The following is a 13,860-nucleotide window of genomic DNA, read 5'->3' on the forward strand; positions in this document are numbered from 1 at the left end:
ACAAAAAACCAAGGATCAAGATAGAAATATTCTAACAACAAAAATTCTATCATAATTAGAATAGAAAAGCGATGGTACCTTCCGAAGATTACTCAAGTAGATAATGGCATTGTCAATAGAGCCTGATAGGACTCTATTTCTTTCTGCTGCCACGTCTACATCGAGATCAAAGTCAGGAATAACATAATTCGAAGAAGGTGCAAGAAAAGGTTCCAAGCTGGGAGATGAAGTTTCAGCTTTAAGATTTATGAGATTGTTCCTCCAACACTTCATCCACCATTCCTTGACTGTAATGGCAGTCAATTTATGGAGAGGCAACAGTTCGAGACCAAGGGTTAAGAGAAAGTAACACAGGAACTGTCAAAAGAAACAAAAAAAGAAGAAAAAAGAACCAAATAAGATCAAATCTATTGCATACACGAGATTTAGTTGTTGTAAATTAACAACTGAGATAACATTTAACACCATATCTGTTAGATTGTAAGCCAAACCTTGTCAAAATATCAACCAGCCAAAAGTAAACGCAATTGAATTATGAATCAAATCTTTCTTGATACTCAAAGGGAAATCTTCTGGATTTAATATCGAGGGCATTTCTGCCACATTAATTTGCAACTACATATTCCATAATTTTTCTATACTCATGGGCATCTATCTTTATCATTTTTCCATTCTATAGAAATTTAATTATCCTCGATTTAGCCATTTGGAAGAACTTCCTAAATTATCCAAGTCATCCGTACTTCCCTAAAATTAGTTGTGAGGGCAGTTCAATAAATTGTCACATAACCTTCAATTGAAGACAGACATTACAAACCTGTATACCGAGATAACAAATTGAGGCACCGGTAACATTCCAATCATAAACCCCCTCACTTGTTTTATCTTTCATCCCCTGCCGAAGAAGAGCCAATGAAGCAAGTCCATCAGCGAAACAAAACCCAGGTGATATTCTGAAAAAATTCTGCACCAACGCCAATACGGGCAAAGTCAGAAAAAATAAATGATAAATCGATGCTTGCTGATTACAGAACAAAATTCCAGAGAACAGAGAACAGAGAACAGAGATAAGCAGATGTGCATCATGATGTCTAGACTATGTACTAGTTACTAATGCCACCGTTGCACGCAGACGTGAAATCAGCGTTAATGAAAGGGAAGTTCATAATTCTTATTGAAAATAGTTCACATTTATGCACAACATACAGATAAGAAAGTTGTGGTGATGATATAGTTGGTTAATTAAATAGAGCAAGAGATAGTCTAAACTTTTCTTTCCTGTCAATGAGTCAAGACTATGTGGTCTCTGTAGCAGACAGTAAATAAATCCTTCTCTTATTTATGAAATTAAACCTCAAATCTGTAGATTTGTCTGAAGTATTATTAAGTTCAGATTAGATTCTTTTCTTTTTTAATTTTTACTAATTATTTAATATTTGATAATCATGGGTTCCATCTCCATCTCATAACCAATTGACTACAAGGAGATACTCACGTATGTATCTTATTTGTTTCCTTAGTTATAATCAATTGCATTTTGGTCCTTTGTTTAATGAGAAAAATTATTCGATGAGCGTTGAGAGTTAGTTTATGATCTCACCTACAGGGAACATTGGGATGCTGTACAACTAATTCTATGTTACCTTACGAATTGACGTGGGATCTTATATAAAGATCATGGTCATATGAGCATTAAATTTTCTTCAGATGTTGATTAGGCATGATCAAATGAAGACAAAAGATCGACTTTTAGGAATTGTGTTTTCGTGGGAGGCAATTTGGTTTCGTGGAAGAGTAAGAAGCAAAATGTAGTTTTATGTTCAAGTACTTAGTCAAAATATAGAGCAATGGCACAATCAGTGTGTGAAATAATGTGGTTACATCAACTCTCAATTGAGTTGGGTTTTAATACTACAATTACAACTAAGTTGTGGTGTGACAATTAAGTTGCTCTTCATATTACATCTCACCCGATATTTCATGAGCATTAGTAACATCTCATTATTTCAATGAAGAGACTTCTTAAGAAGAATTTCTTTTAACCAATTCAGGCCCAAGCTTAAATTCTACTTACAATTTAGCTTAGGGTGCGGGCAAACTTGTTCATTATTGTTGTGTTTTGATTAGATACTAGTATCATTTTAGTCCTCTTTTTTAAAGAAATTTAGTACGTCAGCAAGATAAAACTTGTTGAGTTGGTCAAATGCGGTGAAGGCTTTACCTGATGAAATTTGGTTTGAACGCAATCAAAGGTTGTTTCATGGTAAAAAACTTGGATGGATGGAATGATTTGAAGCGGCAAGGATGAATGTCTCCACTTGGTGCACTTTATCCAAGCCATTTGAAGACTTCTCCACTCAAGATTTATGTTTAAATTAGCGGGCTTTTATTTTTCCAGCTTAAGTTTTCCCCTATTTACTTTGTATATTCTGCTGGTGCGACTTATATGTGTAACTTTCCTTTTTGGTTTCAAACTGTTTTTGCTGTGTATCTTTGGATGTATTGCTCAAGTTGTTGTGGTTGTATTTTGTGGTGGTGAAACATTGTTAGGCTTGCTTTAGTTTGCTTTGGATATGATGAGAGTGCTAAGAAGGTGTCAACTTAATTCATATGTCTGGGTGCACTTACTGATCTCTGGGATTTATTTGCTGTTTCTTACCATTGTATTGATCTCTAGGATTTAAATCAATGAAAAGGCTTGGTTCCTTTTATTTATTTTTTTTTAAGGAAAAGAAACATTTAAATAAATATGAAAATTTTCAAACATTAATTTTTTTAACAACTAATAACCCACATTCACCACATGATTTCTGTAGATGTATTGACAACCAAAATAGAATATAGGAGATCTGAAAAACAAACCATTTAAAAGAATATTCATTATAAACAAATGCGTAAAGAGAACCAACCTTAAGAAAAGAATTTGTTTTTGCCATAGTTTCAATAAGCCCCATAATGAATGAAATAACCATAAGAATAAGTCCAGTGAAAAAGTGCACCGACAAAACCACATTCTGCACGAAAAATGAGACAATATTTTGATAAATAATGATGGTTGATACAATGTGTTTCTAGGTACGGTTAAGAAGGTGATTTTTCTTCTACCTGAGCCACAGTATGGTCCAAAAAGAAAAATGTAAGGCAATATGTTGATGATGCAATGGCCAGTCCATATTCCAAAAATATAATAGCCGTTGCAAGAAATCTACCTTTACCAATGAATTGATCCATACCTGCACACATTTTTTTCAAATAAGAAAATGTGAGAAGAATAAATATAAGATCCCAAAGCCCTCCACAAAAGTTAATTGAAGTAACCGACACCAATTTTGAAGAAAAAGGAAGCGGGAGAAAGAGATGCAAAATAATGGAACAAACTTACTGGAATAATAAAAACTTATAATAGTCAAAAGTCTGGAAAATGAATAATTAGAAGAGAATGGATGTACCAAAGATGTAAAAGAGTACAAGTGCTAAACAAGTAGGAACCAAGAAACTGATTGCATCCCATAGGTAAGTAGATATCCAGTATGAAAGCATTGAAACCTGGTAACATAATGTCGTTTGAAGACCAGTCAGGCTTATAGATTTTACAAATATGGAAAAAAAAAAGAGATGTCTTACCCCACTGATCATTTGCTGGTGTTTAGCTTTTGTTTCACGTTCCTGCATAAGTTTAGATATTTTTATCATGTGGTATATTAAAATAACAACTAGTCTATTTGACAAATAAGTTAAATGTGAATTTTTTTAATATACTTTATCTCTATTGAAATGATTTTTTCTAATGCAATTTGAGCATGTCCCAAACAAGATAATCATTCAATCAAATAACAAATCCTTTACAACAAAATAAATTAGTTCAAATGCATTTATATAGATTTTTGTTATCATTTTCTATAATTTTTGTTCCCGTACCAAGTCTTTTTTGCTGACAATTTTTGCCATTTCCCTATTGGTCAAAGCATGCTGGAGATACAACAAAGGAAGGACACAAACTAAGACCACACAATCGCTACCAAATGGTTCCTCATTGGGGATAATTTGAACAAATGAGGAAATAAAAACTAGACGGCTTTGTTCATCCCATCCCCAAGATGTTAAAGAATGCTTAATGTGGCATCTTAAGCACTCTGATAGTTGTTGGATCATTCCTAGATGTTCTTTTGGTTTCTGTTTAGCTATTTAACCTTTATCTCGCAATAAAGGTTCATTTAGATAATATTTTGTTAAACCACCAGTTGACCGAAAAGTTTAAGTTGATGGTTGAAGACAAATTTAGTATTATATCATCTAATATTCTAAGAATAAAAAGTGGAAATCAATGTTATATTAAATGAACCTTTATTGCGAGATAAAAAGTGGAAATCAATATTATATTATATCATTTAATATTCTCCGTTACTTGTGGACTTGACATATGAAAAATAATATTTTTGTTAAACCACCAGTTGACCGAAAAGTTTAAGTTGATGGTTGAAGACAAATTTAGTATTATATCATCTAATATTCCCCGTCACTTGTGGGCTTGAAATATGAAGAATAAAAAGTGGAAATCAATATTAATTGGTGAAGAAATACCATTGCAGAAGTTTGAACATAGAACACATATTTGGATTACCTGTTTTTATACCATGATAAATCACCAATTGACTCAAGGTTAAACTAATGGGTGACAAGATTTAATATTATATCATCTAACTATTTCTTTACGGCTTTTCTATTTTAGCTTTTACCCTTCAGATAAAGGGTTAACTCATTTTGCAATTCTTACTTCCATCCCATAAATATGGCTGATGCTTTTGAGGCTGACAAGAAACTCAGTAGCGTTCTGAAAACTTAGTGCACCAATGCAAAGAAAAATAATCTGAGTCCACCACCAAAATTTATATGGTCTCAAACAATCTCCAAGAGCTTAGTTTGAATAATTTGAAAAAGTAATCACTGACTACTGATGGGTTTACTTGGTTGTTGGACAATATGAATTCGTACCAACCCTAATATGAAGTTGCAAAATGGCAAAACCAAAGGACAAAGACCAAGATCAAAAGCTAGTGCATAGACTGATCTATCTATCTTGCCCACTCATTTTAAAGCTGTGTATAAAATCATCAGATGTTTGAAAGAAACATCAGATTTTGTTCTATATATGTATTTGATTAAAAATGTGAATAAAACCCTAGATCAATGAGAATCATTGAATCAAACGAAAGGAAACAAATAATGGTTTGAATGATTTGAAATGCATACATTAGTCCCTGCTGACCCAACCTTGATTTACCAAATAGATATACTACCTCTAATTGCATATGCTTTCATACTGAGATTTGCACATCATCTACTCACTTGAAAATTTGACATATTTTCTGAAATTTTGTACTCCACCTTAAACCATAATACTCCCTAATAGAGCAAACAAATAAATTTAGCCAAATTATAACATTAGCTTATTCTCACGAAAAATTCTTTATGGTTGGAACAATATTTGATGTTTGACTACATCACCACACCATAGGAACCGAATTGGGACTTGTACAATTACACATATAGAGCAAATGGAAATTGGAAACCAAGCTCAAAGAATAAAGATTAAATTGAAGATTGGCCATTGAGAGTCGAGACTAAAATGGAACTGTCAAACCATGACGAATAATATGTAATTTTTTAATTAAAAACAATATTCTATAATTAAAAGGGATCTATAATTATTGCATTACCTTCACAAGAGAGACAGCAAACGATGCAGGAATGAAACAGAATGCTATATTAATGATGATAGCAGCAGAAAAAGCATCCAGATCCTACAAAATGATAACATTCTTCTTGATTGAAGCGTATACAGACACTGACATAAATAACTGGAAAGGATAATACAGCACATCGTTCTCACACAGAATTTAATAGATACTGTAAGATTTGCAAAAGACCCCAGTGTTCAGTACATTCCACAAGCTAGGGCAAGTTAGTATTCGAGAAAGATGCATGTAGGAGCAATGAAACAATCGATAGTAAATATATTTTCTTTAATTTACCACACACCACATGACAAGTGTGTTTGGAACTTTGAACCATCGACAGAATTTTACTGTATGTGTGAACAGAACAAGCAATCTCTATAAAAGAGATGTAACCTGCCATCATCTATAAACAAATTCGGATTTATAAATTCGAAACATGCAATATTCAGAAAAGGTCTGGAAGAGGAATTCAAGATGAATCTATGATCCAAGTTATTTTTAATAAGAGCCTGTTCCAGAAACCTCAAGTGTATGAGAAAGAAACATAATATCAATCAAGTTACAGAATAGTAAATAACTCATCCCAATTTACCAAACACAGGTTAAATGAATGCCCTTCTGTGAAAATCATTTCTGTGATGGACAAATATTCCGGTCCGTCTAGAGCACGGGGCCAGAAGACACGATTCAGGACTCAAAGACCGTTTTAAGATTTTATTTATATACTGTTATTTTGCTAAAATAACATAGGACTTATTTTTTTTGTTTTAAACAAAACCAACACTTTCATGAAATGAAAAGACTCATGTTCAAATTACAATGAGACATAATAAACAAGGAAACTAGAAGACTAAAGACTCGGGATCACCATGTAGACCCAAATAATTCAACTAGGTTGACACACCGAAAGCACCCTCATCACCCGGATATCTCAATAGGATTTTCTATTAAAATTTTGAAAAGTATAAGGGATGAATTGGGCAGAACATCTAATCACAAGGTTAATTTATTTATTTTTGTTCTTGCTAAGAAACTAATAAAGAACTTTCCATTATGATTCTGGAAACTACAGGAAATGGATGCACAGGACCAAGGACTAGCAGAACATACTAATATATTGTCATCCTTATCTGAGTATTAAAGCAAATGTACACATACTCATATCCAGAGGAAGAAATCACATACATGTCGCTGCAACCGCTGGCTTTTTGTCATGGGGAGAGGGTGATTTCGTGTTTGAATAGTCATATTCTGGTCACCAGTAGCAAGCCTTAGAATTGCAGCATTCACTATATTGATAAAGGTTGGAGCAGAATGCTGACAAGAACAATTGTGCAGTACTGTATATCCTATACTGCCATCACTATTCTGATCATCCATTACAATCGCTCCATACCTAAAAGACACAAGAGGAATCATAAATGGAAGGTGGAACAAAAGGTGCTGCTTTTGAGGAACCGTGTACACAAACACAGCACATGTTACGATGTTCTATGCTAGGATAGACGTAATGGTAAGACATTTATTTAAATATATAATAGGGAAACTAGAAAACTAAACTCCCATGTAAAAGACTTAAACAATAGACTTAGCAAACAATAATTAAAATTTTCCATATTTGTATTTTTCCTTTATTAGTATTTTGGTCTCTATTTATTCACAAATGTCAACCTATATATTGATTTATTCAACAATAAATAAAATTATCTATTGAAAGCAATAAAACACGAAACACCAACTTACGTGGAAATCCCAATATTGGAAGAAAAACCACGATTTTTATGTTCTTATTATTTTCTAATAAATTACAATAGGTACAATGTGGGAGAATAAATAGAATACACAATGAGATAAAAACGGAAAAAGATTTAGGGTAAATCTCCCACAATCTCCCTATAGGCCGATCCCACTAATTCTAACACTCCCCCTCAAGTTCGAACATAAATATCAACGAGAAGCCCATGGGTGAGAACATCAGCAACCCGTTGGCTCCAAGGGATGTACGGAATGCATATGCTCCCACTGTCAAGTCTTTCTTTGATAAAATGTCGACCAATCTCAACATCTTTAGTTCTATCAAGTTGAACTAGGTTGTTAGCAATACTAATGACAGCTTTACCATCATAAAATAGCGTCATTGGTGTCTCATACTCCTGATGAAGATTTAACAATTCTTTCTGGAGCCAAATTTCCTCACATATTCCCATACTCATAGTCCGGTATTCGGCCACAGCACGACTCCTAGCCACAACATTCTGCTTTTTACTCCTCCAAATTACAAAATTGCCTCATACAAAGGTATAATAACCAGAGGTAGATTTCCTATCAACAACAAATCATGCCCAGTTTAAGTTAGTATATGCCTCGATGGTCTTTCTAAACATAAACCCTTTACTAGGTGTAGTTTTCAAGTATCTTAATATTCTGTTGACAACTTCCATGTGTTCTTCATAGGGAGTCTGCATAAATGGGCTAACAACACTCACAACAAAGGAAATACTATGACGAGTATGGGATAAGTAAATCAATTTACTTGTTAAAAGGAAAGTTAGGGTTTATGAATTATTAGTATTTTCCATTATTATTTTACTTTTTGGTATTTTCCATTTATGAATTTTCCTTTAGTGGTTTCTTTAAGGTCTATATATATTCTTATGTAAAACATCATTATATACTTTGAATTATGAATTATTATGATTTATTCAATAATATAGAAATTTCACATGGTATCAGAGCTCTAGGGTTTTATCTTATTGAAATTTAGTTGACGTTACCCCACTAGCCTCGTTCGACCTCTGCCTCCGTCAATGAGAGGTTATCAGATGAGAAGGTCCAGGCGTTCTGAAAGTAGGGAACCTAGCATAGTGAGTGATTTTTTCTAAAGTTAAATTGCTTTAAAGCTTTTCTTCTAAACTTCATGTTGTCTGTAATGTTGGTTTACACCTAAATGTTGATGAACTTGGTGATTTCTAAAGAAAGCTTATAAAGTTTATGTTTAACGATTGTATGTTATGTTTGTGAGTAAATTATTAGTCTTATTCCTATCAATGAGCTAACTATTATGCACATATAATGATTAAAGACAACCATGTAGAAAAGATCTGCATGGTGGAGCGAAGCTGGCAAATGCATAAAAGATCCGTATTGAGCTTAACGGCCTGAGCAACTGGTAATGAACCAGGAAATTCTCCTAAGGAATGTTGATGAAAAGGCTATCACAGTAGTCTATGCGTGAGAATGGTTCATGTTCCTGACGAAGGAATAACGAAAGGCTAATGTGTAATTTATGATTTATTGAAATGAGGCATTGAAGCGTGTTTTATGAAAATGGTTTTACGTATTGTATGCCCAAAAAGATTTTCAAAACTATCATTCACTAAGTATTTGACTTACGTGTTAAGTTTCCCTCCCCCAAGATATCAGGCGTTGAGACAAAGTAAGAAAGAAAGGTGAGCAGGCTAGGCGTTTAGAGTTTGGAAGCTGTTGAAGGCGTTTAAGCGTTTTTTTTTTAAATTCTTGTATTTAAGTGTATTGTTGGAACACATGCTTTAAAATTAATAAAGAAAAGTGTTTATTGTATTCTGTTGCTTGTGTGCTACGTTGCCTTATCGCTTAGTAAGTAAGGATTTAAGTTTGAACTGGGCGATAAAGCCAAATTGAAGGACTTAAGTTGAGTTTTCTGGCATTTCATCTTGAGGCAGGACTGCTCAAATCGCATCGCGTACCGCATAAAGAGGTTGGAACACATGCGGGGCGGGCATGACAAGGTGGGATCCTAAAAATTGGTATCAGAGCCTTAACATCCTGGGGGTGACATGGGATATGGTGCAGAAACAAATGGAGGAGAGGTTGGAAACAAATGAGAAAGACATTGAGGAACTAAAAGATATAGTTCTAGGGTTGTCCAAAAGCAAGGAAAGGCTAGAAGAGGAATTAAGAGAAACCAGTGTTAGTCTCCAACATGAAGAATGTGGTACGTCAGAGGGATTTGCGAAAGGGACTAGGGCGCAATTGAGAAAGGAAAAATGGAAGAAGAATAGGGTGCGATTGAGAAAGGGACTAGGGAGCAAGTGCTTAAATGGGTTGCCGATTGCAAAAGTGAGGCGCTTGAGAAAGAAGAGACGCCGTGGACATAGGAGAAGATGCAGAAATGGATTGCAGATTGCAAGAGGGAAAGAATTGAAAGAGAAGTGTGGACAGAGGGAGAAGCCCAAAAGTCACAAGAAACAGAGGGGGAAACTCAAAATGAACGACTAATAAAATACAAAGGAATGTTTGATCAATGCATCAAAAGCTTTCTGAATGGCTACAAAGAGATAAAGAAAGAGAGGAGAAGAAACTAGCAGAAATCAAAATTGGAGAACAAGCACCAGAAAAGAAAATATCAGAAAAACTGGAAACCATGGTAGTGAAAGTTAAATATGAAACTGCTAGTGAGCTTCCACTGGGAGTTCATTTGTGAAAGGAGCCTTCCGAACGTCCAAAAGCATCATGGGAGAAGGGATGGGGTTTATTCCAACAAACTCCATTAAGAGGAAACTGATTGAGAAGAACGTAGGGAGGGAAGGCGAATCAAACAAAAATCGTGAGATTGCTAGGGAGGTAAAATTTATGAAACAAACCAAAACAAAAGAGATGAGGAGGGGCACCACAATGGTGGAGAAAAAGAGAAACGGAACAATGACTTAAAGATGAAGGAATCGAAGAGCGGCCATGAAAAAGATGGAGGGAAGAGGAAGCCAAATCTAATCGTGCATGCCTATGGCCGACGACAAAAGGCGAGATGGTCGGAGACAAATATTTAGTGGAAACAGATACGCTGAACTGAGGAGGCAGAATCATGGGAGAGGAGATGAACATTATTGACGAGAAGTGGAAGAGGCTGAGAGACAAAGAAACGGTGGAGAAAGCTATCATTAACAGCTAGTGGTAGTGAAGGATACAAAAAGAAGAGTCAAACATCAATGCCTATGTGGAACAAGTCGACCAAGATATGGTCGATGAAGGTAGAAACGGATCATTGGAGTGGCACTGTTGAGAGGTTGATCGTGTACATGGGCTATCAGTTTTTTGAGTTACATACTTTATTCGCTATTCTTTTATGTCGTTCGAGCTATATCAAATTAGGGAAGGGACGAGGAGGTTATGCAACAGAGAAGATGAACGAATAAATCTTTACGGTCAAGGTTATCGGAGGAAGATAGAAGGGGTGATGATAAGGAAGAAAGAGGCGCTGGAATTAGTAGAGAGATCACGAAAAGACTGGCAAATGGAATCGTTTAGGGTCATTACGGAAAATCGAGGTGGTGAACAACAGAAGCCGCAACAGAAGAAAGAAACTGAGGCGTTCATCGGTGGTCGAAGAAAGAAGAAGATTGGTTTCCGAAAAGCCCAGTTGTGGGAAAAGGAGATGGAGATAGGGTGCGTTGGCGGTAGTCGATTTAAGGCACGAATGGGTTTGTCGAAATTCGGATAGCGACGAAGCCACAAGTGAGACCAGAAACCTTCATGAAGGCTGTTTTTGAAATTTGCGAGGGAGGGGGAAGTTTTTGTGAAGAAGGAAAAAATCTTCTAATCCATGTGAAGTGTCAGAAGGTGGGGCTAGGAATTAGAGACAGCTGCACAATTCTGGTTTATGAAAAGGCCCTAAATGAAAAGTGAGACAGCTGGAACTAAATGAAAAGGCCCAGATTTCCTCAAATGAACTAGGCTACGTGGAGAAGTTGGGGCTCAAATTTCTCGTGAAGGTCGGATTTGTTAATAAATGGCTGGAAAAAAAAATTATAGGCTGGGAGAAGGATTGACACAAGCAAACCACAGGGTGAGAATAGTTAAATCATATCATATTGAACAACAATTGGGAAAAGAATCTAATCAAAACTGGACCAAAAAGATGCTTAATGGGCTGAGTGCAAAATTGAAAGATGAGGCCCATTATATCTCAAAGGAAAAGAAGTTGATGGCTTTATCTAAGGAAGTTAAATCCATATTGGAAAATGGGTGGTGTGCAAGACATGAGATGCTGAAAACAAGGAAATGCAGCCTTCATAAAGAAAGAAGAAAGGGAATTAATAGGCTTAAATTTGCTAAATTCATTGAGACCCATTTGTTAGAGTGGCAGAAAAGGAATTTGAAAATGGACTGGATATCCTACAAGTTTTTTGATAGTGAGCCAAAAAAGAAACTTGTTTGGGATATCATACGAGTGGGTGTCCAAGGGTAATTGTAGGGAAGATGAGTAACTTTGCACTTTAGTTTGGTAGCCTCTTCAACAACCTTGTTTTCTTCAACATCGATGCCACAAAGTGCTGATTTTTCCCAATTAACCTTTTTCCTGGAGCACGACTCAAAAATTCAATTGTCTTTCTTATATTTTCCAGGATACCATCTTCATATTTGCACAATATTAAAATACCGTTTGCAAATTGCAATATATGAAAGTGAATTTTATCTCTTTCCACCAGCAGCCCTTCAAACTTTACTTTCTCATAAAGCCTATTCAATATGGCACATAATAGCTTAGTGATTAGTAAGAAAAGAAAGGAGGTCAGTGGGTCCCCTTGTCTAATGCCCCTGAAGCTTTGATCCTCCCCCTTGGCCTTCTATTTATAATATTGAGAATTTTGGGCTACACACAAGCCAAGATCCATGAAACCCCACCTAGTATCGAAGCCTCTTTCTTAGTAAGGATTTATTAAAAGAATCCTAATCTACTGTATCAAAAGCCTTTCCAAATCCAATTTTAGAACCCTTTCTTCTATTTAGACCAATAATCCTCCACAACTTCGTTTGTATAAGGATTGGGTCTAATATTTGCCTTCCTCTGATAACAGCACATTGTGTGAGGGCAATTATACTTGGCATGACTTTTTCAAGGCGTTCAGTTAACACCTTTGCAATTAGCTTGTAAGTCAGAGTAGTTAAACTAATTGGTCTAAAATTTCAAATGCAGACTGCTTCTTCTTTTTTCTGGATTAAGCATATGAAATTTTCTTTAACACTTGAGCCTCCCATTTGTGTAAAATTCCTCCAACATTTTTTGATGTTTTCTTTGAAGTAATCCCAAAGTTCCGGTAGGAATTCCACCGTGAAACTGCCAGGTCCTGGCGCCTTGTTTCTTCCCAATAAGTTTAGAGCATTCTTAATCTCCTCACGCTTAAAACGAGCTATTAGGAACTCGTTTTTATGCCAATTCACTGAATGCCGCTGCAAGTTGAGGGGAATTACTCTACAACCCAGTACCTTACTATATAATGACCTATAGAATTCTAGAATAAGGTCTTTAGGTGTTCCTTGATCGCCAATTAACTCCCTAATCAAATTTTTCCTCTTCTTTGCTGTCAAGAACAGATGAAAAAATCTGAAATTTTCGTCTCCCAGACTAAGACAATTAAGTTTACTTTTTAGTCTCAAATTCCTGTCCTCAAATGCGGAAGAGTGAAAAAAGATCTGCTTTCAGCAACATTCTTTCATCTCTATCCATGATAATATTTTCATATGATTCCACTTGAATATCAAATTTCTCTATTTCCTTGAGCAATTCTTCCTCATCTTTCTTCCTTTACTTTTCGAAATCCGCCTTCCTCTGCTTCAATGCCATCTTGATGCTTCTTAGTTTGTGGAAAAGATAAAACCAGCCCAGCCCTGCTGATCATTAATGCTCAATGACCTTTCAATGCCCTGACAACTTTCTTTAATATAACCAGCTATTGCAGAATCCGAATGGAGGTGGACCCCACTTAAAGGATCCTGCTTCAAGCAAAATAGAGAAATGATCTGACACTGCCCTCGCTTGGCGAGAGACTCTTGAATTCGCAAATAAATAATCCCCAGTGTTGGACATTAAGAATCTATCAAGGAGTGTGAAACAGTAGTTCCTTCTTCAGACCAAGTGAAACGGCCATTGTTAAGTGGAATCTCCATCACTTGGCTGCTGCAATGCAATTATTGAATCTCCTCATGCCCTTTGTAACTCTCCCAATTGGAAATTTTTCCTGGACTCCTCTGTAATATTAAAATCTCCTCCAATTTTTTGGACTCGTCACTTACCCTCTTAAATTCCACGATAAATTCTTCATGCTAATGTGGTAGCATATCAATCTTAATCATCAACCAAGGATTA

The 13,860-nt window shown here is 35.5% G+C and overlaps 1 protein-coding gene across 11 annotated transcripts in view; it reads right to left on the bottom strand.

Annotated features, from left to right (window-relative positions):
• LOC103499508 (ABC transporter A family member 1) overlaps nt 1-13,860 on the bottom strand; it is a 77,777-nt gene that overhangs the window by 12,424 nt on the left and 51,493 nt on the right. For all 11 annotated transcript variants that reach the window (XR_007822887.1, XR_539831.3, XM_008462526.3 and 8 more), the window contains 8 exons: nt 6,924-7,134; nt 5,718-5,801; nt 3,625-3,666; nt 3,450-3,546; nt 3,106-3,233; nt 2,910-3,014; nt 818-964; nt 79-357 (listed from right to left, as the gene is read on the bottom strand). Coding sequence is in view for 9 of the 11 variants with exons in the window: in XM_008462526.3 (XP_008460748.2) it covers nt 79-357; nt 818-964; nt 2,910-3,014; nt 3,106-3,233; nt 3,450-3,546; nt 3,625-3,666; nt 5,718-5,801; nt 6,924-7,134 (1,093 nt within the window). In the remaining 2 variants the exon portion in view is untranslated. The remainder of the gene's footprint in view (nt 1-78; nt 358-817; nt 965-2,909; nt 3,015-3,105; nt 3,234-3,449; nt 3,547-3,624; nt 3,667-5,717; nt 5,802-6,923; nt 7,135-13,860) is intronic.

Source organism: Cucumis melo, chromosome 8 (assembly GCF_025177605.1).
Source record: "Cucumis melo cultivar AY chromosome 8, USDA_Cmelo_AY_1.0, whole genome shotgun sequence".
Taxonomy (NCBI): domain Eukaryota; kingdom Viridiplantae; phylum Streptophyta; class Magnoliopsida; order Cucurbitales; family Cucurbitaceae; genus Cucumis; species Cucumis melo.